At 49.4% G+C, this 27,960-nt stretch overlaps 1 protein-coding gene across 2 annotated transcripts in view; it reads left to right on the top strand.

Moving 5' to 3' along the window:
• Nucleotides 1-27,960, top strand: part of Dachs (unconventional myosin-IXb-like dachs) — an 83,335-nt gene that overhangs the window by 41,898 nt on the left and 13,477 nt on the right. The window contains exon 1 of one of the 2 annotated variants that reach the window (XM_076829009.1): nt 18,335-18,813. The exons of the other annotated variant lie outside the window; for it this stretch is intronic. Coding sequence (XP_076685124.1) covers nt 18,723-18,813 — 91 coding nt within the window. The 5' untranslated portion in view covers nt 18,335-18,722. Of the gene's footprint in view, nt 1-18,334; nt 18,814-27,960 lie in introns of those variants that run through there. 2 annotated transcript variants of the gene reach the window in all.

Consider the following 27,960-nt stretch of genomic DNA (forward strand, 5'->3'; position numbering starts at 1 on the left):
TTACGCTCGTCGAGCGTCTGCTTCCTATTCACGACGGCGCGGCAAATACGCGAGGGTGGCGAAAGAGAGAGGTAGAGACAGTTTCTATCGTGGTTATCATAAATTTGCATTAAGGTCGCCGCGGGCGTGGTTGCCCTCAGCCTCGGGTAAAAAACGCGGACCGCGGGTGTCATAGGCGACGTTAAATCAGCCATTTCGGCGCGTCATACTACGAAAATGAAGATTCAGTTTGTCCGGAAGAAAAATGTACCACCCGAACGAAGGTCCCTTCGATTCCTCGCACCGCGTAGAAAACACCCTACAGATGCACGAATATCCTTCCATGGTAATGGTACAGCGGTAGGCAAGAGGATGTTTGAAACTCGCATCTTTTCACGTCTATGTAACAAAACTGGGCTTTACCCTTATAATAATAATGAACTACAAATTATCTACAGAAAGTTGGTGCAGAGGCTCAGCTGAGCACAGATGCTTTTAAGCCTGACTTGTAAGAATTATGCTGGCCTATTCTAGGAAACCATGGGATATAAATTTAAAGATATACACTAGGGGAGACCGGGGCTAGTTGATACAGACGAATTATCTCGACACCGTGTATGTGTAGCTCCATTTCAGCGAGATATGCGAAGATCGTTGTTCAATTCTTCACTACGCTAAGATCCAGCGTACGTCCGTGTACCTTGCCGTTAACAATCGTTTTTTAACTGTTTTCGTTTATATAGAGAAAAAGTAAACAGTTGTGTTGACTTTCCAATCCGTCTTGAGACGGTTTAGAGAATTTTATAACCCGAATTAGTTTGGCATCACATTGAGTGTTTTGAAGGTAAGGTAATTACGTTTTGTTATTTTGTTTATATGCTCTACAGTTTTTTATGGAGATGTTTGTATATAATGACTTCCCGTGGGGTAAGTTGGTACGTTTTCTCTGGGGTATGTTGATACAGTGTATCAATTTCCCCCGACTACTTTTAATTGGATTCTTTCCTTCTATTTCTAGGAAAATGGTTCGAAATTATATCAGAAAGACAAATCGTGGTGAAATATCGCGAGAGATTTTTGAAAAAGCGCGTGGCGCAATAAAATGAGACTCAATATCAATAAGGCAAAGCGCGAAATTTTTTAATATTGACAAAATGAGTTTATGAAGATATATTAACAAAAAGAAGAATACACCTCGTGTTAAAGTGGGATATTCCAAACATAAAAAAAATAAAAATGTTTTTTTTATGTTTAAAAAAATAAAAATGTTTTTTTGTTTAAAATAATTAAATGTTTTTTTTTATGTTTAAAAAAAAAAATAAAAATGTTCTTTTATGTTTGTTCCAAAATCTGTTTGGTTCTTGAAATACGTCGTCGTTCATTTTAAGTCTACATTGTTGGAACGGTATCTGGATTAAAATTTTATTTTTAAAATGTATAAGATATTCATTGAACAGATGTATCTACATGCCCCAGAGCAGTATCAACTTCCCCCGCTGTCAGGTAAATTGATACATTTCACCTTCGTCAAAATAACATTATTTCATTCATTTTCCATGTAGTTCCTCAAGTTTTCGTTCACTATATATTAAAGAGGAAGGACCAACGTATATTTTGGCATATTTGTTATTAACTAATTAACGCAAACAAAAATGAAAGAAATTGAAAACTGAATAATGTATCAAGTAGCCCCGGTCTCCCCTTATGAACGTTAATAAGTATTAGGGCACCTACCCTGTAGAATTCTACCCAATTTCTGAAATATATTCAATCTGTTCCAAATATCACATTTCCAGCAAACTCGATTCAATACAAACATACCTGCTCCCTCGTACCTTCATCTCGAACAAGACTGGGGCACCGAACATCGCTGCCAGCATCCAGTAGCGCGTCACCGAGCGTTCGATAAATCCTCCGCGACCTCGAGCCCATTCCCCAGACTTCGCGCAGCCACGGACCCGCGGATGTACCGCGGAAAGGCTCGCTGGCGAGTCCCACGCGGGTCCCCGCTGCCAATCATTAATCACGCGGTCGCCTAAGGACGGAACTTTCGTCGCCCAGCGTTATCTCGTGCGGTTCCGCGATTTTTACGGGAAGCCCGGTAATTACAAGGCATTATGAAGCATCGATGCGAGCCGCGGCTTCGTTATAAATCAAGACAGATTCAACGGGTGGACTCCTACGAGCCGGAGGGAGATAAATCACTGAGGGGGCGGAGGGGCGGGCAGGCCAGTTCCGCGAGTGGCGGGGAGCGAGCGAGAGAGAGGGATGCTTTAAAATTCGCCGAGGCTACGGGATGCACCCGCTCCTCGCCACGTTTTATCCGCTTTATCAGGTTTTCAGCCGACCGTCCGATACGCGGCCATTGTTCCCGGGCATAATTAGATCGTTGGCCCGCCGGATCCGCGATATATTTATTGCCTTCTATGCGCTCAGCTCGGCCTTGCGGGTGGCGGGTGAATACGTTTGCGCGAGGGGGTAGGAGGGCGCAGGGCTCGGTTACGGCAGGCGATAACTCAGCCACGGGGTATATAATTATCAAACTGCGTAATTGTTAATTATTGTGCCATTGTTGGGGCCCGGTAATTAATGCAGTGCCAAACCAGCTCGGTACGTGTCTCACGCGATCGTACGATTGATCTGGGAAGCAGCGGGGCTTTTCCGCCCCGCGAAGGATCCTCGGGTACTGGGTAGCTGGGACTCGAGCTGCCCAGCCGATCCCTCTGTGCCCCAGTCGCTGAGGAAGTGGAGGTGGCATTGATTGAATCATCATCATCAACACTGAGACCTCACACCTTTCTTCTCTAAAATTTCTGCAAATTACTATTCAATCTTTCTATGTAATTTAGAGCGTAGAACTCTAAGTAGATCTAACAAGTAGACATTCACTTATAGTGATCGGAGTTCCTCGATTTGGATAATTTTTTTTTAAAAATCGGTATTTTATTAGGAGAACTACCTTAGGAAATTTTTTTACACAAAATCTATAACGTCATGTTTGGATTCAGCATCTCAGAAAGCATACAGATGCCAGGTTTTGGCTAATTATTCTTAAATAAGAGGATTTAGCCGTTTTTTGCGCACGCCTCAATAACGCGAGTAAAATAGATCCATTGCAGATATAATTTTCGGGATTTCTTAGTTGCTATGAGTACTTTCAATAATTATATCCCCAATCGGGAAACTCCATTCACTGTAAGTGAATGTCTACTTGTGCTTAAGTTCCGTTGGATTTCCCAGAGACTCCCTCGAGCGGTCCAGTTGGCCGGGGGTGACGGTGCGGCGGTAGCTGTCCGCGTTGTTCCCGCGGAAAATAAATGCGGCCGGTAGGCGGGCACGATCGATCATTCCCCGCTAATTAATTCATCCGTCAATTAGCAACGGTGCGGGCTGTGCGTGTGCGTGCAACGACTCTCGGGTTCGCGCCTACGAGATCTGGCCACGCTAAAGGGAACGGGGACAAAGGAGAACGGAGAGAGCGAAACGAGGGAGACGCAGGGGGTGAAAAAAGGGGCGAGAGCCACCGACACTCGGGGAATTTAATTAAACGGAGAGGAGACGAAGGGTAAGGCGATACAGGAGGACCCGGTGCCGGCTGCAAGAAGCCTCCATCGAAGCCCCGTTCTTTCCACTTCCCTTCCTAATGATTTTCTCGCTTCGCGACCGCCTCGAGAACTTCCCCTGCTTACCTCGCCCGCCTTTCTTTCCGCCTTCGCGAAACAACGCCTGCTTTTTGCCGGTTTCCTCCACCTGGGCGCGTGCCTCCGACTCGCTTCGCAGCGCGATAAAACTTGGCGCGAGATATCCGACTTTTCAGAGGCCTCTCCTCTTCGAACCCCTTCTAAACAGCCGTTTTAACTTTGAGATTTCTGGTTGGACGCGTTCCACAGAAAGATTCTGCTGCGTTGCACAGTGGGGAAATTTCGCGATTTTATGGCCGAAACCACAAAAATAAATTCTTCAATTCGACAAACATTTCGATCTTCTGTAGTAGAAGCATGCTCTAACAAAGAAAAAAGTGTATAAATGTAAATAATACAAAAATCTGTATCGTTCCTAATTTTTGTAAGTGCTGTTTTTCGGATAATTTAGTTTCTCATATATTAGAACGTAAAAGGGTCGAATTTGATATATTAAAAATAAGTTTTCAGGTTTTGGCCACGAAAATGGATATAGTTCTTCAATTGACATTTGTAATCAATTGGTAAAATTAGAAAATTTCATTTCTGTAGTTTTGGCCATAAAATCGCAAAATTTCCCCACCGTGCGTTGGTTAAAAACGCGGTGGAATCTCGTCACTGTCTCATGTGTATAAAAAAAAGGCCAAATAAGAAGATCGAGCCGCGATTTATAGGACATCGGCAAGCTTCCTCTACAACCTCCAGCATGTCGAGCAACCGTTGAACGGGACATCCACCCCCGCCAGCGAGATATTAAACATCGCTGTGCGGATTCAAAGTCCCCGGGCGCAGTTTTTATCGACAGCCCGGGCATCGTCGATAATTAATTATCGTTCGATGGATATTACACCGACAGCCTCCCCCCCCTTAACCCCCGGCACCGAGCTCCAATTTTCTCCGTGCCGCGGCCGGGGTTTACAATGCGCGGCGCGATCGGTAGCGAACTCGAGAAATAAATCACCCTGTTTTCGCGCGGACGCGAGTCATTAGTCATTACCGGGGTCGCTTATTACGGATCGCCCTCCGCGGATCGGGCCAGATAAGGAGCCCGATAAATTATAATTAGAGCGGCCGAGACAAGAGGAAGAGAAGGTCCGCTTCCGAGTGCATTACCGTTCGGCGCGAGCGCAGTCGTCCTCGCGGTCGTTCCAGCAGATATAAATCACTATCATCGCGATCCTACGCGCCGCGCCGCCTTGGCCACCGTGTCTGCCCTCGCGAGGGCTTCGCCGCGTTAAAAGGATCCCCTTTTCTCGCCTTCCGTCCGCTATCAGATCGCCGGCACCTCGTTACGCTCGCCGATGCCCGGCGACGGTCTCCTCTTAATTGATTCGAGAATTGCGATCTCCGGGGCTCGTCGAAAAAGCCACCCCTCCGCGCGCGATTCACCTCTCCCCAGCTCGTCCCACGAAATGCGGTGGGTATTGTTCGAGGGGCTCCATCAAGCCTCCCCTCTTCCTCGATTGCGCCGCGGAAACGCTTCTACGCTGGAAACTGCCTCCGCATTGTCGTCCCTCGCCGAGGGGGGCGAGACTCGCGAGATTGTCGCGCGAAATCGTCGCAGTTTTTTCCCCTCGGTTAATGCCCCCTCGAGCTAAGTGCCTGCTGCTGCGTCTGCTTCTTTCGCCAACAGCCTGATGGCAGTTGGAGAGCTTCGAATTTGGCAGTTGAACTTTGGGGGCTGATTACGGGGGCGCAACTCTCGCAGGGGATCGCAGTGAAGCTAATGCTAGCGAAACTAAGATCGAATCCTAGATGAAACTTCATCTAGGTCGAGCGAAATTAGGTTTTGCTACTGGCGACGACCTAGTGACGCGTTCGCGAAGTCTGTACCCAAAAAAACCAACGGATTTGGCGGTGGTCCAGATCGTGGCCCCCCTTTTCGTATAAATCACCCGTGTCCCAGAGCGCAATCGGGCGGGGATTCAAAAGCAGGGGAACAATTCCGAGGATTATACCTGGGCTTTTTCGCGTGGGGCACTTCGGTAGCTCGGGACCGGTCTAGTTGGGAGACAGGGTTAATTTTTAAGGAACGGATGGGTGCCGCGTGAGTAACGGTGGTACTGAAAAGTGTCTCGTCTCCGGTCGCCTATCTCCCATCGAAGAATCATCGAAACGACGGAGTGGAGAGAGGCAGCCAGGACCAAGAGCCCATCCACTATGCATAGACGCGTCCCGAACCGAGGTTATACGAATCTCATTTTCCCCTATAGCCGCCATAGCTTCTCCTCTGGCCGAGATAAGCCGTGTACTCGTTGAATCTTAAGGATGCGCCTGTGAGTCTTCGCGAGGGCCGTAAGTAGTAAGGGAACGGTGGAGATAAGGCTGGATCGTTTCGAGGTATCCTAAGGCACGTTCATCGAAACGGGCCGTAATATTAATAGCTTGGCCCTTTCGATATCGTCCCTGGCGATTTTCGTAATCCTCGATACACCGAGCACTCTCTGCCCTGTTCAGTAATCGATAGAAAATCAATCTTTCTACTTTAACCCTCGGTTGGCACACCTGTTTTTTAAAACGTAGTTGTCACACTGGCTTTAAAAACTACGTAGAGGAAGTGCAGCATATTTGGAATACTGTTGGTAATTTGGAATACCGAAAGTGAAGGTAATTTGGAATATTCCAAAGCTTAACAATGCTTTTGTTTTACGAGTAATGGCTACCTCTATATACCTCGGTATACTATGACTTTCAAGGCCACACAAGCTTAGGAATGAAAGAAAGAAACTCAATCTACTAAGGTCATAGTGTACCGTATGGTTGAATTTGTCTTGACAGTCGCTTTCATATTGGGTAATCAAATATATAGCATTCCATTTAAAAAACTAAAAGTCACCCTCGTTTCAAGGAAAATATTTCGAACACCAAAAATTCAGATACCGTATTATGTTGGATATAAAAAAACAGTAAAAGTTTTCCTCCTTCGGTTTTTTTTCTCAAATATTTACCATTTTCGAGAATCCTGTATAAGAATATCAGGTATAGCCGCTGCGAGTACTATTTTTCTACATATTTTTGAAAATTTGTGCATCAAGGGGAAGGATAGAACTATATTCTCCTTTTTCAGATTTTTAAAATCGCGCCCGATGTTAAAAATCTGCATTTGTTTAAAACAATTGCACAAAGATGGTTCAATTTTTTTTTAAACTGAAATAATTTTTTCTTAAAACTTCAATGTCTTCTCTATAAGCACCGTAAAGCTCATCTCCATCCGTTTACTACTTCCATAGCTATAAAGTATTGAAAAAAAGTTAGCACTTAACTTGAAACAGCTGTAAAATCGACATTTATCAAAATTTCGAAAAATCCTTTGAGGTACGTTCAAATACCACTAAAGGCTACAACATATTCAAATTTCAGCAATCTACAAAAACTTACTCCGAGATCTGTCCGACTTCGCACGGAATGTCCCAGCCATAATACAAAATTATTTTGACTTAGAATAAATAAAAACAACAAAATTCATTATATTATTTCTTTAGTTATCGCTGCAAAAATCATTAGGTACTTACATCATCGTGGAAAAAAAATGTAACAAATTGTAAAACCTGTCATTTTTACTGGTGTGGTAGTTTTAGTATTAAACAGAAGCAGGTATTTTCAACGAAGCTTCAACGATATTTTACCCGAAAGTCAGATTGTGGGCCGTTTTGATGCATTGTGACAACGAGGGTTAAGCTCTCAGAATTTCACTCCACAATCTGTACGAAATATGCATCGCACCTCCTTCCCATCAAACCTAAACTTCATTCTCCATCGACTTTCACCTTTCTCGAGGGAGAGCCACCCCAGACCTAACCCACCCGAAGAGTTCCTCCCCGCACGTTGCGAAGCATCATAACAGAAACTTGATCTCGGTTGAAAGGTAAAAAAGGGTGGCCTCGAGTTTCCCTTGGCACGGTCGCGGGATGTCGGTCGCCGGCGATGCACGAGGCCCGCGCGAACGATCCATCATTCCGCGCGACCGGTGCGCCGAGCTACACCGTCCCCGGCATAATTTGTTCGCTCGATTAGATATTGAAAAGCTGTAAACCCGGTCGGTCTGGTGTTGCGAAGAGCGAGGATGGCGGCGGAGCAGGATACCGCGGCCACGCGTTCCTGCCGCGAACAGAGACAACGCCTCTGCGCCTTCTCTGTTCTCCCTCTGTCGCTCTCGGTTCGGCGATGATCGCGATACAGAAGATTGGATCTCCCCGAGGTGTCCATAAAATAATCAGCCTCCCGACGGGCGCGTGCAGCCCCGCTCGAGCGTGGCGCGGGGGATATTCAGGTGGATTGGAAAAAATTACCCTCGATTTCCACTCAGACACCACGCTGAGAGGAATCGCCTTCTCTTCTCTTTTCCGCGCTCAGGCTCGACGCGAGGGCTGTGTTCGTTCACCAGCCTGAAACTGGGAAGGGAGGAGGCCGGTTAAAAGTCCCCTTATCTGCGAATCGTTGGGCGCTGCTTCCACGCAAGATCGCTCGATCATATCCCCGTGGATCGCGAGCAGCCGTCGCCGGGGACGTGTCGGGGCGGCGCAGGCCACACCGCGTCGCGAGGTGATCGCAAAAAACTATCGGGTGGGCCCGCATTGTTACGCGACGCTGGGCCGTTTCGCCGGTCGATGTCTCGTCGATCCATCCAATTAAACCGTCCGCCGGCCACGGAGGGACGGTGAGGAAAGTCGGGGAAAGAGGGAAGTGGACCGGCGCAATGCCTGTATCTGGAAAACGCCGGCGGATTCGGTTGCAGCGTAACGAAGCTGATTGTTCGGAGGCACGCTCGGCTCGCCTCGAGTTCCTCCGTTGAATTCGACCCGTTCATGCCGCGGAAAAGGAGAGCTGACGCTCCAAAATTCATGGACTCTGCATCGCGAGCTGCTGCCGCAAGGGTCAGCGGGAGGAGCGGCTGGAATTCGCGTGGACGCGAGATGAAGGGATTCATCACGCGTGGAAGATGTCCCTGGCATTCGATCTTCCACCAGTCCCATAGCCGTGCGCGCCCTTCCTCGCGTCTCGCCTCCCCTCGCCGTCAGTGCGCCCAGAGTTCCCCAGCTAGCCTGCAAAAACCGCGACTCCTGGCCAGCGCTGGGCGCCGCGATCCTGAAATAACGTTGCGGTCACCTGGACGGCCTGGCCTCCTGCTCGCCGCGGCTCGTCGAGACTCTTCAAAAACCGTCGCGTCGCCCCGGTTGACGCGTGTTATTTACAGCGTGAGTTATAAAGTGTCTGTCGCGTTCCTCTCGTCGTCCCCGGGATAGATCAATTTGCCTCGCGATACACCGCGGATTTTTGCCCGATATAATTGAATCGGGCGACAGATGGCCGTCTCGCTGAGGGACGGAAGAAAGGCCTGAACGTTTCTGCCACCTGTCGCTGGCCGACGATCGTCTAATCAATTTCGTCTAGAATAGAGCAGGGCAAAAAGGGACGGTAGGAAGGCGCGCGCGGCGGAATCCTGTCCGGTGATTCGCCTCTCTGTACGCTGCTCCCTTGCCGATGTTCGTCCGCTCGCCGATTGGCCTCGTTTCGCTCGATCAGCGAGTTTACCGCAGAGGACGAGGTTTCGTGGGGACCAGATAGACCTTGGACGGGCTTACTGGCCCATCCGTCACCCGCTGACACCGGACCCGATGCGTTTTTGTCTCCCCCCTCCTCGGACGGGCCCCCCTCTCTGTGGCCGACTTCTGATTCGCCGCGGCGCGGCGCGTCCTGCCGACGAAACCGCCGGAAAAAATTCGCAACCCGCTCCGAGATCTCTCCTGAATCGTCGGGGACCCGCTCCCTGAAACCCGGACCCGTATCGGTCCCCTTCGGCTGCCTCGTCACCGAGGGGAAGCCTTCTGCGCGCGGCGAGATGCTGGGAAGCCGATAAATCGCCGGTCGATTCGAGCAATGGTGGACGGACGGAGAAGCTTATTGGTAAAAATACGCTCGTAGGAGATAGCTGTAATTGAATTCTATTCGGCTGGGATAGCCTGAGTGCTTTGACGCAGTGATGAGCAACCAAAAGTGGAAACCCAATACTCTAGGCGCGCTGCAATATTAAATGCTTAAATATACTACTTAATCAAAGAATTTTAATTTAGAGGGTGAATATTGTTATTTCTGACATAGATTTACAATTGAAATCCGGGTCGCTCATCCCTGCTTTAGCGCTTTGGCGCTTGAGGAGAGGGACGAGCGGACGCGGCTGCCTTGAAATATCCTTCTAACGAATACCGTAAAATAGGGGAAAATTGGCAGGTTTTTGATACATTTTGTTATATAATGTAAAAATTAAAATGTTTACAGTTGCTTTAAGTATCCTATCATAACATTGCATGTTTCGTGATTGTACTACAAGTGTTGAAATGCATAAAATTTTTGTCATTTTCTTCTTTATTACATGTTAAATACCAGCCGGTACGGGGTAACATTGGCAAAATCAAATAAATAGCAGTAACAGGTTAAGTTTTACTACTCTGAAGTCAGTAAAGACTGGTGCAGACACGTCCAGTAGTTTAGTCGATTAGCAAATAATTTAATAATTTTTCGTGTGTGGATATTAAAATTTAGTCGAGTAGTTTAATAAAACAATCGTAAATTACTAAATTACTCGCTACTCGACTAAATTACTGGACCTGTCGGTTCCAACCTTTAGATACATTGACACTTAAATTTATTTATTTTATTTTATTTTTTACATCTTAACTAAAATCTAATCGTCATCCAGACAGACTGGACATTCATAAGAAATTGTTTCGGTTCCTCGATTACAAGTTCCGCAGACCCACTGACGACACGTTATGCATTGCACCCAGTCAGGTCCTTTTTTTTCTCCTTTCTTTTTAGGTAATTTTTTTTTACTAGCTTGCTGTTGAGACATTCCAGTTCTAACATCGGCTAAAGCTGTATAAGATCTAGGCATTATTGCGATCTAATGTTATTAATAATATAATGTATAACGTAACAAAGTTATCTATTTGACAGGCGATTATTGCCAATGTTCCCCCATTTTACGGTAATCGACGATCCCATTGATGGAAGGTAGATCATTGCAAGTTGCAATTTGCAACTGAATGGCGAAGGAGCTAGCAAAATTGGGACCATTTTGCACTGAGCAGGAAACTATTTATTAGCACCGACTCGATATACTCTTTCCTCTTTCTCTGACTTTTATGGACATTTATGGACGAGAGCGTCTCGTTTGGAGCGTCCGTCGAAACTCTGGATGGCATCGGGCTCGATGATCGAGCTTTATTCCGCCGCGGACAGCGGCTAAGTGGCGTGGTCGTTGTTCCCCACGATAATAGAGGCAGCCCCGGGAAGTATCTCGCTCGGAGCGCAAATGGGACGTTCCTGTTCGCCGACTTATCGGGCTGATAAGCGGGCCGCGACAAAAACGAGGGAGATAGAGCGGCGGATGCCCGGTAATCCAGTTTTCTGCGAGCGTTGATTGCGCGCGACGCCCGAGCCCATTCGATGCTCTCGCGTATCGGCGATCTCTCGAAAGCCTGGCCTAATTAAAATACTCGCTGCAGAGAATCCCCTTGCTCTGGCCCGTCGAATCCCTTTATCCGAAACTTTCCCCGCGGTTCTCGCTCGGTCTCGCCGTCCCCTCCGGGGACTTTAATGCCCGATTACCGGGGGATATTCAATGAGGAGATAATCGGGCGATCGTTATATCCATCGTCGAAAACCAGCGTGTGACGCTCCGGCCGTGCTTGGCGCGAGCATTTTAGAATTCATTAACAATATCGCGGACTCCGTACGCAGCCTCTCCCATCGAAATATAGGTAGAGCCGTTACGAAAGTAACGAAATGAATCTTAACTGTCCAAGGCAGATCGATTCATCACGGAGAGGGTTGGTGTGCACGTTTTATGGCACGCTAATTGACGGTCTATTTCCCGGGCAGCTGGGTGGGGAGCAATTGCAATCGGACGGCGCGCCCAATTACTAGACGGTGATTAAAATATTGGACGTTGCAGCGCAATCCATCACTTTTACCCCTGTCCTTCGCCGGGTAATGAAATCTGCGATCGCGAGACACCCGCGACGCCTCAGGCCCCGATTAAAGTTCTTCGCCGGCGTGACAGACGATTAGGCTAATGGTTTTACGCCTATTTCGTGGCCGACCGGTAACGAGCGATCTCTGTCGTCGTTGGAGCACGCCTAATCGGAGCCGTGACTAATTAACGTGCCAGAACTGGCCGCGACTTTGTCACCTCGGCTATCTGTATATTTATCTGGCCGCTAACGAGGCCCGATAATCGAGAAATTCTCGTCCGCATCGATGGAGACCGTGGCTCTTTACGAACGCGATTCCGCGACACGATAACCGTCGATTACGCGAGCGGCGTTTATTTCGCCGCGGGCAATTATCCGACGATTATTGGACAATCTCTGTCGATTGGGCTCGATATTAAGTATTGCTCGCTCGTGGTGTTCGGGGCCGTCGATTCGCCGGGAGGATCGGGTGGAAGAAGGGGGTGGACGCGGAGCGGCTGTGTGGCATTTTCGAGGCAATCGTGTTTGATAAGGTTTCTGATCGAAATTCCTTCGAATCGATGTTAAATTTTCCATTTAGCCACGTGAATATAAATTTTTCATTTAAAACGCGTGCACTTCTCGGGACTCTTGGACGACTAAAGGGAGGGAGGGTCGCGCGGCGGATGTTCGGTGATTAAAACGCGATGGAAATGACTCTCGCTCGCAACGACGGAGAGTTAGAGGGAAATTACGGTACTGGTCGGTAGAGAGAGGAAATTATTGACCCAGAATCTCGACCCTTCGTTCGCAGGAAATATATCGGGCCCATCATCAGTCGGAATCATCTCCGTGCCTAGATGCTTGATGTATGCACGGAGTGTTAGCCCGCGTGTACTTGTGCTCGACTCATTACGGTGAGTCACGACCGGCTTGACTCCCTTAATCGAAGGTTAAATCGTGCCGCATGGCTCGCTCGACGTCTGTATTTTATTAACACGAGGCCGCCGCGCCGTTCGAGGGGAGAGGAAGATCTGAAAACGATTCGACGCTGGCCCATGTCGCCCCTCGATTATCGACCACGAGGGGGTGGTTTATGGGTCGTTGCTGCTTTATATCGCAAGCATCTTGACGATTTCTCACGGCAGATTTAGTAGAAGGCTGTGAACGGTTGTCTGTGGGGCTGAATTCTTTAATTGCACGTGGCTTTTGGGCAGCAAGTGTAGTGGACGTTTAAAGATCCTGAGTTCTTCATTTAGCTAGAGGAATTTTAGAATATACAGCGATGGAATTCTTTTTTTGGTCCCATTACGAAATTAATACCAAGTTGTATCATCATTTCCTGAGGAAGGGCCTTACTGCCTGATCCATTTGGATTACAAGACACCTCCTCTTTAAAATCCTTTGAAACTTCCTTCCGTTTCTCCTCGACCACCGAAGGGTACTCAGTGACTTTCCAAACATCGGTAACGCAGCTTCACACCTCGATAAGGCCCCACGAGGCCCAGCTCGGAATATCGGTAAAGTATCCCGAGGAGCACCGCGGAGGATCTGCTGCCGCGCTCGCCAGATAGTGCTGCAGGTACACGGGGCCTACGGGCCCCTCTGTCGTCGCCTACTTTACCGACACGGAGTTAACTCGAACGTGGCATATACTGGGCCCCGTAGGTCCTCTCCGGATCGTCCCGCGCTGGTCGGATCGCCTGGAAACCGGTTTCTCGCGGGGCGTGCACAAGAGATCTCTCGGCGGAGATTTGAATTTCACCGCAAAGAGCGGATCCTCTTCCTCCTTCACGCCGCCTTCGCCTTTCTCCTCGGACCCAGAGAAGGCTTCGGAGCCCGAAGCGTACGGCGAAGGGTAGCCACGATGTTTCCTCGTGCAGTAGGTCCATGTTTTCGATTGCTGTCGCGGCTTCACGCGTCTCGGAACGATTACACGCTCCTTTGGGTCCGCGAATTCCCGATGGGCCCTACCGCTCTATCCCACGAGGAGAGTATATTTGCCTGGAGGGAGTGGATCGTGGGACTCGGTCGCTTCTAGACCATCGTTCGAGAGGTGTTCGGCGATGATGATACGTCGATGGAATTCGGTACTTGGGCCCTATCGTGAGAGGTTTCGCTGGCTGCTCGGGAGAAAGAGACACGCCGCCCAAGTCTGACGCGCGACAGGTGCTCGGACGCACACGCTGGGAGGGCCGCCGCGTCCTCGAAATTCGGGCTCTCACACATTTCGAGCATGCGCTCGTTAATCAAGCGTGCGGCCCTTCGGGTAACCTCCTTGCGGCCCATCCTTTGGCGAGAACCTACTTACTCGCGCGACTCTGGCTCGCTCGGAGATCAAGCTCAACGTGTATGTATATACCAGACGCATCGTTCCGAGTATCACGATCTACCTTATATCCCGATCTGATTGAATCTTCGCCAACGATGTCCACCGTGCCATCCACGCCGAAACTCAACGATTCGATTACAGCATCTCCGCTGGAAATCCACCCGTCGATTGCACCTCCTTAACTGCAACGAATTCACTCCATCCTCCTCGCCCTCCGCCCAGTTTGGGACGTCGATACCTACTCGATCATCATCGTGCCCCGAAAGCAAGGGATCGCGTGGAGTCGCTATGGGTCCCAGCCACTCGTAACAGCACCCAGGGCGAGGTTTCCGTCGTTGCCAGGTAATCCCAGAGTTGCTCGCACCCTGGGCACGAAACGCTCCGTGCCGAATCTCTGCTTGCCGCAGCAACGAGCCGAGTTTAATCTCCGTATAATCGTGCTCGAGGAGGCTGACCAGGTAGAGAGGGGGTTAGAGCTGGGTCCGGTAGTGGTCGTCGGCCCCTGGTGAGACCTACCTTTCCGCTTCTTCCCAGCATCCTCCCCGCGTAGCCTTCGATCCTACTCTCGCGGAGGGTCGTAGGAGGCCCACGGAGTGGGACGTCGAGTGGTTGCTCCAGAGGAAAGGGAGTTGCGAAGGGGGAAAAGGGGGACTAGCAGCTAGAAGTAGCGATGGGGGTCCTCTCCGTCCAAGTTCTCGAGCAAGGATCAAGTAATATCGTTCGCGTTGAAGAAGACCAAACGTATCCTGAATACTGGCAGGATCCTGGACCAAAGGCCCTCGAAACGGTCCAAGTAATTGGGACTTCTGGAAGCGAAGTCAACCCCAATCATGGAGTCAGCTTTCGTCTACAGTAGAATGGATGTTTAAAATACAAAATGAAATTGGAGACACTACACAGAGACTTGTCCATAGTTTTCGAGATCGAACATGCCGCACGCAGCTCGAGCACATCGCTAGCCCCGAGGACGAGGACCGAGCGAAGCAGACCGCTGGTCGATTAATGAAAAAGGAGAAGGATCGCGCGCGACGACGACGCTGTATTGTTTACGACACAGAGTGAGCTGCCGTCACGGCCATGTTGGATTCCTCTCGCCGCTGTAGATCAAAATTATAAGGCGGAACACGCTTCGGGACGTCCGTTCAGGATCCTCCCTTCGGATACCCAGATCCGAGCGTCCTCTCCGCTATCCCCGTCCCTTCGTCGTCCTTCTCCCTTCGATCCACCCTCCCCTCGATCTTCCTCGCTCCTCCAGCAAAATCTGACTCGGTCTGCTCGCCGGTGATCGAGGGGAACTGGCCCGCCGCCGAATCGAGAGCACCATCGATCCCGCTTCGGCCCAGGCATCCGGCGCTGTTTGCCAGTTTCGAGAAACCATTCATTCGATGGGGATGGCTCGGGTGACGCGTATCGCGTGTCATCGCGCCAGTTTGTAGCTACTTTGTCGATCGAGCTCGACGGCACTGGGGTTGCGCCCACCCTCCGCAGCCCTCCCGCCCTCGTGGCACGGCACCGGGGAACTTCGCGAAGTCTGACGCCGCGCTGGAGACAATTAGGGGCGCGCGAGCTCGTTCCAGCCGACTTTATCATTTCGGCAGACTATCCGATAGTATCTCTCCGGGGGGTCGCCAGCCACGCGTACTCCGGAATCGCTCTGTATGACTTCGGGCAGACGTCGGCAGTTCTTGAAGTTGCCCGCGAAGTTAAAGTGGGTGTATTTAGGTAGTTGTCGCTTCGACGTTTCCAGCGTGTTCCGAGGAGCGTTTAAGCGCTTCGAGGGGGCACGTTACACGTGTACCTCGATTGCGGCGTAATAAAGCGGCATTCTGAGCTCGGTGGCTGTTGTCGAGGCAGCCGGGATGCTCCTTTCGCTCAAGGAAGTAAGCCTCGAATGTATCAATTCGGCGATTCTTCGCTCTGAGATACTGCCACCGTGAAAGGTGGTGCTTTTTTGCCTCTCCCTGTTCATCCCCGGGGTTATGAAACGCTTGGGAAGTGGAACTACTTTGTACTCCTCGAAGGGTTCTTACGGGCGAGCTCAAAACATGCCGTAATGCCTCTCGTCCATTAACTTAACCGCGCTTACCGTTTCGGAGGGGCATAAATCACGACAGAAAGGGCCCCCCTCTGCCCCTCGGTAGATACGGGTAACGAGCAATTAACAATGAGCCGGCAGCTTGACTTGGCTGGCAATTATCTCTACGCGTCGATAATTTCTAGCCCAAAACGCAACATCTATGTAGGTATGCGGTCGCGAAACACGAACGTGCAATTAAGAAGAGTACATAGAAGGTTCATAGTTAATGGCGGCTCTCCGAGTATCGTCGGATCTGAGTGCCTTCTATCGTCCAATTAAGAATCGAAGGAAAAAACGTCCTAAAAGTGACACACTTTTTCCCGCTGATCTGGAAGCTTGTTGGTCGAGGTGCTTGGCTGAAATCAATTATGTGTTGGGCAATTTCCCATCGTTCGAGGCTTCTGCCAGTGAAGTACACTGTTTTTGAATCATTGCCACTACTTATTGTTCAAAAGCAATTCGAACGTGGAAAGTATTCACTGAAAGAAGGTGACGAGTGGGAATCACCTTGGAACAAAAAGCATTTTATCTTAAACAGTTCCTTTACAAAACTATTGAAGCGAAAATCATCGAGAAGCTGCCGCAATGCCCCTTCCACTCGAGGCGGTACTCGGAAGGACGCACAGTGGGGAAGTTTTGCGATTTTATGGCCAAAACTACAGAAATGAAATTGTTGAATTTTACAAATTTAATACAAATGTCAATGGAAGAACTATATCCATTTTCGTGGTCGAAACCTGAAAACTTATTTTTAATATATAAAATTCGGCACTTTTACGTTCTAATATATGAGAAACTAAATTACCCGAAAAACAGCACTTACAAAAATTAGGAACGATAAAGATTTTTTTTATTATTTACATTTATACACTTTTTTCTTTGTTAGAGCATGCCTCTACTACAGAAGATCGAAATGTATAATAAACATGTGAACCAGTCTCGGTCACAGTTATGTCATATGCTAGACAAGACACACTGGATCGTGTTTAAAAAAATGCATATAATTACAAGATTAGCAACTATTAGCAATTAATAATTGCATTTATAGAATCAAAATAGTCGAACGTAAAATAGGAATGAAAATCATTGCAGGATATTATGGGATTGATAACTATTTTATGTATTGAAAATTGATTCTTATATGAAAAGGTTATTTATAAAACACTACTTTAAAAATTGTATAAATCACGTATTAAAAACCGAAACATAATTATTTTGAGGACAAAAAGATATCTTACGCACCACCAGGAATTCAATCCATGCCTTGAAATTATTTTCAGATCATTGGATAACACAATATAAGTGTTTGCAGCAACTTGAAAATCTGGATTAATTTTTTGCGATCTATACGAGCTTTGTATTAAAACATTTAACAGTAAAATTGGTGGCATTCGATACTCATATTAGTTCTTCAATTGACATTTGCATTTATTTCGTCGAATTGAAAAATTTATTTTGTGGTTTCGGCCATAAAATCGCGAAATTTCCCCACTGTGGGACGGTATCAACAAGCCGTGGTCAGTCGCGCTCGAACGCTCGAACTTTCAAGGAGCCTCCATCGAGTACAACTCCCGTAAACACCTTTCTGCGATCATCGTCCCATGTTATCGTTGTACAATTGCCAGGGTAAAGCGAAGGCTAGCCACGCGTGTACCAGTGCCATTAGTAAACAACAGTTCATCGAACGAGGCAGGCTCGCGCTCGTATTCGTGCAGGGAAGCTCGAACGGAATAGTCGGGGCTCGGCTTGCCGAGGAGGTTCGAGGGGGATGCCTAAGGTGAGTCTAGGGCCCCAGCCATTTTTCCACGCAGCATCCACGAGCAACGGTCCGCGGTCGGGGGACCGGTGCCCCCACTCGCAGCCGCCTGCTGCCCAGGCCAGACATCCTGGACCCCGGTACGCCCGTGTGGTGCCTTCCACCTAACTGCTGCGGCTCCTGTCGAGTTATCACGAAGCTACCTTAGAAGAGATAGGGCCCCGGCCACGGAGCTGGGCTCCAGCCAACAATGACGCCCAGTCGAACTCGGCGAGTCGCCACTCTTCGTGCTCCTGCAAACGCGGCCCCGTGTCACTCTTCCACGAAAGTTCTACGGTTACGAAACGCTCGACAGGTGCCAGCCAGGCTGCTCATCGTGCAACTAGACCGCGGCCACTGTATCTAAGGCGGAGAAAAGAAAGAGTCCCCGCAAAGAAGGTGGAAGGGACTCCCCCCGACGGTTCTCAATAGGTGTTTCTCGAAGTGCCCCGAGGGAAACTGTCGATCGTCGTTTCGGTGTCTTCGTGCCAGTGGATAAACGTTCGTCGGCATAGAAGCGGCGGGATTCGCAGTCGGATTCCCCGTTAGTGGCGAGGCGTTCGCGCGATGTGATCGGTCCGTTTCGAGTGGCAGTTGTCGGTCGTGTGACAGGTGGCCTGGGAAAGAGGTGAAGGAGAAAGATGTGCGAGTGCGGTGACGAGTGCGCCGAGGACACGATGCACTGGCAGCGCGCGGCTCGTCCGGGTGATCTGTGAGTCTCTGCTGTTTCCAGAGGAGGAAGAGAGATCTTCGGAAAGAGAGTGAGAGAGAGTGAGAGAGAGAGAGAGAGAGAGAGAGAGAGAGAGAGATAGAGTAGCGGGTGCGTAAGAGGCAAGGTGGAAGCGAGAGCGTAACAGCAGCTAGCAGCAGGAAAATTCTGGCCGACAACGAGCCCCGAGCGCCTGAGATGGCCACCCTGGGCCTCTCCAAGGTCTTCATACTGGACAAGTACTTCACGGAGCTGCAGAAGTTCTGGGAGACCGAGAAGAAGCTGCAAGGTACGCGAGCTCGCGCGCTCCTCTCCTTCTTTCTTCTCCCCGCGAACCGCGCCAATCTACACGCTAGGGGAGGGTGGAAAATCACTGGCTCCGTAGAGTAGCCACTATCGATTCGATCGGTGGATCCATCGCGAGTTTCTTAGCGGCGAGAAGAGAAACAACGGAGCCTCTAGAAACTCGCTGGGATTAAGGGTGAATTTTTAATATCTGTTGGAAAACTCCCCGAACAAACGTCCCTCTTTTGCATTTCATTCCTCGCGCCCGACGACTTTCCTCTCTCTCTCTCTCCCGTTTCTTTTTACCGCCGCCATCAAACCGCTCTGCCGCGTTTATTCGCCGCGCGAGACTTAATTCAGCTCCCGAACCGTAATCAACTTACGAGCTCCCCCTTTTCACGGGGTGTTTTGGAACTGCCGGTTTTTAAGGGGCGCCCCACCCCCCCGGTGTGTAGTACGCCCCTGACCACCTGCAAAACGAAGAGAGGCCCGCTCGGAGAGGTTACCTGAGCTTTATAGTTAAAACAGTCTTCGCGGTTTCCCTTCGTTGATTGGTCCCCCTACATTCCTGACACCGGGCAGGCTTAACTCCTGGCAGGTAGAAGTGGAAGAAATCTGGGTACCTCTTCCCAAGTTTCACACTTACTCCAGCCATTCCTCAGTTATTTACCCTCTGACTTTACGCCCTTTTCACACTCGCGCGCAGTCACCTCGATTTTCTGCAAAGTGTGTCGAGGCGCACGAATCCAGCTGAAGATGTACGTACGACTCTTCGTCAAGACACGCGTGGAAAATGTGCAAGAACATTTTTCCTTTAATAGACTCCTTTGCTCCGCGCGCCTTCAAGATCGATGCGCCACGAAACGAACGTTCCTAGAGGAAAATGGTACTCCGCATTTTCTATTCCTTTTTACGAGACGAATCACAGGGTGCTTTAGAACTTCCCGTTAATCCAGCTGATTCGTCAATTTTTAGATTCTTCTTGAAGACCTCTTATCCGTTCGTTTCCTCGCTGAAAGCCTCGCGGATGTGCCAGGGGGAGCGCGCCGTGGAAACGCGTGGCATTCCCCTTCCCGGAGGCATCCTCCGGAGTTCTCTCTATTTTTCTAGAATTTATACAGTACCCTCGGGTGATTCGCGTCACGTACGCGTTACCGTAATCTCCTTGACGCGACAGAGATTAAAATTTCGGGCGTTCTCCATGCCGCGTACTCTTTATTTCGCAGCTTTCCCGACCGCCCCCTCTCCTTCTCGGCGGCGTTTCCCTAGCGCCCGGCTTTTTCCTTGTGTCCGCGGGCAAGCCGCCGCGCGCCTCTCCCCGGGCTGTTGCTGCACTCCGCCGCGCGCAGTTAACGAAATTTATTATCTCATCACAGTTTATTCTCCTTGCTGCTCGTGATAGCAATCGTAATTCTTACTTTATCCATTAATCCCCCCGGAGGCATATTGTTTCCTCTCATAAACCGCGCGCTGAAACATTAAATACTTTATCATCGTTTCGCTCGTCGTTCCTCGCGCTGCTCGCCCGAACAAAAGGCGAAAGAGGTGGAAGAAACGGCGGCGGAGGGGCGAGGAAGGCTGTCTTTCAACCGTGTCCCCCTTTCCAGCGATTCATTCTCTTCCCTCGCCGCGATTTCACGAATCTCGCGGCTACTCCGCTCGGCCCACTTACTCTCTCACGCCCGCGCGTCCCCCGAGTTTTGTTTACACGCTCGGGGGAGGCGAGACTTGCGTGCGCCCGACGACGGACGTCGAGAAAAAAAAAAAAGAAAACGGATCCAGACGGGACGGATCGACTCGTGGAAATCGGGAACGAGGGCGCGTTTCCGTCGTTGAGCAACTCGATGGCGAATTGGCCAATCGAGCGTCGCGTTACGTGCCCGAACACGTGCATGATCTAGATCGAGAGGTGAGATTTATGGCCTGTTGCTTCGACGAACGATGGTCCTCGAAAATTTGCCCTTTTAAATTTGACACATGTAGCAAGTTGAAGGACTATTCTGCTTATACATATATTCAAACGATAAACGCTATTACACCATGTTCTTAAATGTCATTTGATCCATAAGAACGAATCAATCTATAATATCGACGTTAAATAATTGAAATAGACCAAAAAATAAAGATAGAAAAAATTTTACTTATCCTGGTACGCGACTAATAGGTCCTTGCTGACAATCACACAATTCGCTGTCGCGGACGCTATTAAAGTGGGCGACAGAGTGGCGTGATCAACTCACACGGAAAAAATAATTTAAAGTACAACGCTCTTTTTATTTGGATGATAGAGCGGTCGGAACAACTTACCCCCGGAACTTTTAGCCCCGGTCTCCCCTACTCTGTTCTTTGGAATTTTGGAGGATGTTTGAAAGAGGAAGGAGGGTAGTTTGGACCCTTTTTGTTAAGGGCCAAGTAGTAATTGCGTTTTTATTAGGAAGTAAGTAGTATACCTAAGTGTTTGTAGCAACGAACGGTACGTTCAAAGCCACAGTTAAAATATCTACAGCTCTTGTTTGTTCTTAACTTGACAAGGGTACCAAAGGCTTCGTTACCGCGGCTGGGGACAGATTCCCGATTGCATGTCGCAATTACACGGACAAAAGGAACGAACGCGCGTATTGGATCGCGAAAAACAGCGGCACAGGAAACGGCCACGGGTCCTCGGGCTTAGTAATTACATTTCTTGCGGGAGAGCACGCATAATTGTTCCCTCCTGGACGTGAGAGGTCTTTCGAGGTATCGTTGCATTGTGCCGCGTTATTCAGGAACTATTCCACCCCCGGCGGACGGACTAATTAATAGTTTTTGCGGTGCCATTAGCGTCTCGATTCCTTTTTCCACGTCCCTTAAATGGCCCCGGAGCCGTTTACCACTCAATTATCGAATGTGACCGCGATTCAATCTTCGGAATTATCAAACACTTGGAACGATGATTGTTGAGAAAAAATCGAAGGGTTTCTTCACGCGAAATCCCGAAGTCTAAGGACCTTTACCCAATACAAATACTTAAATAAAATAAAGAGGCTGCGGGTGTGACCCAGGTTCGGCTCGAGTCTTTTTTGCAGTACTTCAATTAAAACTTTATTTGAAAAAAAAAATGGCAACAATGAAAATACCATTTTGCGCTCCTTGTCAACTCCCTAGGCAGTTGCCTAATTTTGTCTATACCCTACACATCCACTCCTGAGCAACTCCACCTAGCAACACCCAGGAACACAACACCCCAATCATCTCCCTCGGTCAGCATCCAAGTACGGAACCCGAAAATCATCACCCAGAGGAACTCCCCCTCTGAAAGTACCTCGTCAACCCAGTTCACCTCGCGTGCCGGTCTCATAACAGTGCCTCGGAGGTGCTGTCCGCCTTAAAAATCACAACCTCGGGCAAGCAGAGGTCCCCCTGAATCTGTTTATTCCCACGGACGTCCTCGTCCCGGCGTCGTTCGTTGCGGTGGAAACGTTCCGGCCGTCCCAGCGGACTCCCTTGACCCATCTTCGAAAGTTCGCGGAATAAACTCCGCGGCCAGAGCGGTGCTCGCCGTTTGCGGGGCAGAGGAAAAGAGAGGGAGGGGAGGGAGGGCCCCGTGGTTGCATCTCGCGATCCTCTCGCTCGGATTTACGCGGGGCAACGGCCCAAGCTGGTGTGCATCCACTGCAACTGTCCGGTTCGCGTTGGCTGGTGTGCACCACGTGCACCGCGATACGTGTGCACACCGACCGACCGGGTAAACACGGACGCTGGATTCTGCATAGCGGCTAGCGATGGCCTCGAGACGCTTGCTGGAAACTTTAAATGGCGACCCGCAGCCCCTCGCGCCGCTCTCTCTGGGGGTGTTCTACCAGCGTTCGCTTCGATCTCTGTATGGATCCTCTGCATCCATCCCGGCTCGATTCGGTTTAATAAGGATTCTAAGCGCGGCGCGCACGAATTGCTCGGGGACTCCAGAGCGAGAGGATCGAGCAGCCATCGCTGATAGCCTCGCAAGCCCGCAGACGCATGCGAAGCCACGATACCAGTGTGCCCGTGCATTTTTCTGCGCCCAGGTCGCTTTAAGTGGCGCTCATACCGGAGAACCGTATCCTCTTATAATTCCACGGCAACGCGGATTGATTCTGCAGAGGTTTTCGCTTGGAAACAGTCCCCTTATCATCGCAAGTCCCGTTCAGATGGTGCTTTCACGTAGTTCTAATCGAACAAGCTCTCTTTCTGGAGCTCCGTGTCTTGGCGCGACTGTACCGCGGCAGAAAGATTCTTAAACCCTGTGGACTGCTTCGGGAGCTTTAAAATCCAGTTTTTGGTGAACCTGCCCTGCACTCCTGGCACTGGGAATGTACACTCTCGCACTAGATCGCCGTTATTCGGGCTTCCTGCTTTCATAACGCTCCGCGCAAGGTCGTTACGCTCATTGCAGCTTCGTTACAGGCATTACTGTTATAAATTTCGGAAATGAGGATCGGCGCCGTGGGAAATTAAGTCGTAATTAAACGCGCCGCGTATTCTTGGCCACCTAACACGCTGATACCCCCATTCTTCCATTTATTTCCGCGTCCAGGTCCTTCGAGCGGCCCTCTTAAACCCTCTCCACTCTGCAGGTCCATTTTTCCTGGCCTACCTCTGCAATTAAGCTGTTTTACTAGAATCCATCTATCGCCGGCATGTAAACCCTCCTTTATTCGGGAATTCTGCACTGGTTTCGTGGAGGAAATTCCAAAGCTCCTTTACTAAGGAGAAATCTACGCGGAGAACATTTATTCTGTGGGTGCTCCGTATCCATCGATTCGAGTGTTCGTATGAAAGTCTAACATTTACGACTCCTCCATGTCGCTCAACTCCTCTCCCCAACAATGCACAGTAGGGTGGATGTACCAGTAAATGAACACGTACCAGTGAATGGACATTTTATATTAAAATGAGTAAAATCTGTTATTAGACTAAGCAACTAATTAATTACAGACTTCTTTTAATTTCTTGCTTCATATCCAAACAATTTTTGCAGCACGTGGAATCAATCGCGCTGCAAACATAATTTTACAAAACTGTTCATTCGTTAGCCTTAAGTGTTCATTTATTGCTGCGTTTGCCCTACCTACTCTCAGATCTGCTTAGACTTCTCCAACCAATCCAGTCGAATCATCGAAGGACCAAGTTGCTCCCAGGATGCTCAGCCTCCCTTCTCAAGTGTGAAGGACCCTTAAGGGCAGAGAAACAGCCAGGATTAACCCGCATCTGATTAGACCCCGAGGTCGAGCCCAGTTCTCTCGCACACGCGCGCGCATGCACACAAGCCAGCCTCTTCCTTCGGGGCCTCTTTGTGTAACGTCAGCGCGAAGGCGGAGGAGTTTCGGTTTCACTGGAAAGGTCGCGAAAAAGCTGGCCATCGACGCGCATATCCGTGGACTTTCTTCGACTCCTCGGAAGGTACACGCATTCCCAGGGCCCCGCGTCATCCTTCCACGTGAGATAATGCGCGCCAGCGGTTTTCGGCTCGGCCTCGAACCGACGTGACCGCGAATACTTCTGCCTCTGTCCCCCACGATCGCTACGGCTCCTCTATCTTCTCTCCCCTCGTCGTTTGCAACTCCATTCCCGACGATTTCGAGGCAGCTTATCTCGCGTTCGATTACTGAAACATGCAGGCCCTTCGCACTGGATCAGCTGAACACAAAGGATCTGTAAACCGGAGGCCAATGGCCCCTCCACGGTCCCCAGACTTAACCCGCTAGAAACTATTACGCTAACAGTTCCATTACGTGGAATAGCATCCGCAGCAAATCGTAAATAGGAGTGTACCAGGGAATCCTGCAGAATTTCCGTCGCACAAACTCGTCGAAATCATGCTGGGAGGAGTCCCCCGAAAACTCCGCTGAACCCAATCGTTTGGCCCGCGGGATTACCGCGCGCGCCGGGGAAATTGTTTTCCCGCTGTCTTCCAATTAAAATTTTTCTTCCATTTGTCTGCCCCGCGGGCGAAAAATTTCGATTTGAAATTGCTTTCGTTAGTTTAGTCTTCGGCCGGGATTTAAGCTTCCCTCCGCTTAGTTACGGCGTTTCCTAGCTTCCAACTTAATCGTCCCGCGTTTTTACGCCAGAATTTAGTGTCTCCAACGTTTCGCGCTGCTCGTTACCCTTTCTTTGCTACATCAGCTTCCAAAGTATATAACTCGTCGTTCCCATTGAAAACTGATAGGGCGCTGGATCGAGCCAGGAAGTTTACCGATCTAACGCGTGCATGTACCCGGTCCTCGGCTCGTGTCCGCGAAATAATGGCCAGAGACTCTCGTCCTGACCGCGTAATCGTAAGACGCGCGAAGGAATGCAGAGTATCTTGTCCGATCGATTCGTCTTCCTCCTTATCTGGCCGCTCGCGTCGAACAGGCGTGCTTAAGATAGGGCCCTCGCGTTTCTTTTCCTCTTAATTTAATGGCGCGCGCATTTTTTCGGCTCTCGACGATCCCTTTTACCCTGAATCTGCCTCTATCACCACCTGTGTCGATTCAAACCACCTTTCGCGTCGAAGAGAACTCTAGTACGTGATATCAAGCATAGCGGGGCCTCCAAGCTGAATCAGACAATTAATAAAACTAAAATAAACTACAGAACACTGAAAACAAATCGACGAAACACATTCAGCCACTAAGACACCTCGAACTTAGAATAATCTGACTCCCTTCCCAAGTCTGCCTATATTCGGTACAAACTATTTGTTCAGTGAAGGCTGAAGTGCCTGAGAATCCGATCGGTGCCATCTTTCCGGCAGGGAATAAAACGTCCTCGCTGTCAGCCTCCCCTGTTGCGAGTTCTCGTTCCGCTAGCGGCGAGTTAGCGCGACTGGGGTGTAGACGCGCGATCCCACGAGAAGAAGAAGACGAAAAAGAACCTGTTTTCTTCGAAGCAGCGTTCAGCCCCGAAGGTGTACCTGTTCGCTTTAATTCCGCCGCAGTAGGACCTGCTCGCCGCGCTGTGTCTACCTGCCCGGGTCCTTTTGCGTTTGTCTCGGTGCCAGGGCCCCTGACTCCCCTCGCGGCGGGCCATCGAAAGTGGCGAGGATAATTAATCATCGGCGCACCAGCCACGGGGCGCCTCGTTTATCCTATGATCGTTCCGTCTGTGGGAAAAGCTGGCCCGGCACGCTCGATCCGACGGAATTATCGGGGACATCGCTTTAGGTAAAGCGGATGTTAATTTCGCGATTTCAGAGATTCAATTAGCGCTTGAATAGATTGCACTCGAGCGGCCTTTGTTTACGTTACAATGTTAGCAACAGCCTCGGTAAACGCTCCCCCCCCCCCCCTCCCTTTATGTTGCAATATCTTTTATTAAGGGGGATCTCGAGGAAGTACGTCAATTAGAGGTGATGCATGGACGTACTTGGGCAACTTGTAAATTAATTCCTTACAGTCTTCTGTTGTGAACTTCAGCCATGCTGCTGCGAGCTGGATACGCTTGACTAAGGCGATACTTCCCGATCTTATGTACACGGTGGATGAACGAGAACTTCGCGTTTATGATACCTGGCCTGTGTTCATTTTCTCTCTTCGTGGTATTTAATGGGATTAATTAAGCACCTTGTTTCTATTTCGAGCAACCGATAAGGGATATTTTCTGAGGGTTTGAGGGTTTGAATGTCGGGTGATTGGCGAAGGATTTTTAATTTCAACAGCGCGAGTCTACTGTTTGTAGCAATTTTAGTGATTTTATGGAACGGCAAATTATTCAGCCCCCGATGGATTTGAAAGAATCTTTCTCTTTGTTGGGGCAGTGGCTGCGTTTTACAAATGGATCGAGCTTTTTCGAATGGCGTTCCCGAAATACGGTTAATTTTTCATGAAAGCCCGATTGGTCGACGCGCAACTCACTTGGCAGTTTCACATAACATTTTCGACGGCACGATATCTCTCGATCAGCTATCGGTATATCCACTTCAATTAACGACATCGAGCACCGAGTTTGGTTGTAAAATACAAAAAAAAAAAAAACTTTTTTTTTCATTCCCACTGTTCACCACTTAAACAGCGCTGGGAGGTGAAAACAATGCACCGTTGTCGAATAAAGATCGCTCGTATCGCTTTCAGACTCGACTGGGCTTTCGATTGAAAGTGCTCCTCCCCCGCAGTCGAGTTTCGCGAATCGAGTTGCATTTACCTTTGCAAAACGGCCCGCTAAACTTTTACTTTACCGTGACACACGACCTCTCTGCTCCATTGCCTCCTCTAGTTGCCATTCTCTCGCGTTCCATTACTCCATTCTCATCCCTAACCGAACCTCTTTCAATTTTCCTATCATTCCCTCTTGCTTCGCCTTCGATAATTCCCTAACTTTTCCCTTCCTCGCCGTCTCCTCGTATTATAGTCCTTCCTCCATTCCCTTGCCATTCACCAACCCTTCAACTTTCCCTTTCTTTCCCCTCTGTTTTCCTTCAGCCCCTTCTTCCTCGATCCTCGCTCTATCTTTAGCCACTCCGACACTTTCTCTCCTCCATTTCCCCATTCTCTGCCGGTTCTTTTCCCTTTTAGCCACCGTTTCACCCCCGATCCCGCGTTTTACTCGCGTCTCCCGCCCCGGCGCGACTGGTTTCGTTGCCGCGCGGCCAACTTCCGTATACGAGATTAGTTACATAACAGGTTCTGGGACTTGGGAATAAGTTATTTAACGCTGTCGACCGGTGTACGCGTGCACTGCATTATTTACGCGCGAAGGCGTTTCGTCCCGCGGCCGCGCGGTCCCCTCGAACGTGGGATCGCCTCAGTTCCCGATACTAATTCCCGGCTGACATAATCGACGCGGAACGGCCGCAATAAACACGCGCCAACGGCGTCTCTAGAATCGACCGGACAGTTTCGTTACCAGCTGCGTCTCGTGGGTGTTTGCGACATAGACGTCGCGGCTGAATTAGAAATGCAGGAAGTCGAGCACAAAGTACTCTAAACACACGTGCGCCAGTTAAAAAGTGGGTTTAGGTACTGCTGACTGGAGCAATCTCTCTAGCCTTGTAAATAATACCTAAAGAATTACAAGTTTCATTAAAATATACCGGAGGGATTTTTCTTCAGAGGAGTCGTCCAAAGTTGTAGCGAAAAATTCAGAAATTCCCACAAAAATTGGAGCGTCGAGGCAGCCCGAGGGCGTTCAGATCGATTTTCATAGGAGAACC

The sequence above is a fragment of the Andrena cerasifolii genome, chromosome 16 (assembly GCF_050908995.1).
Source record: "Andrena cerasifolii isolate SP2316 chromosome 16, iyAndCera1_principal, whole genome shotgun sequence".
Classification (NCBI taxonomy): Eukaryota; Metazoa; Arthropoda; class Insecta; order Hymenoptera; family Andrenidae; genus Andrena; species Andrena cerasifolii.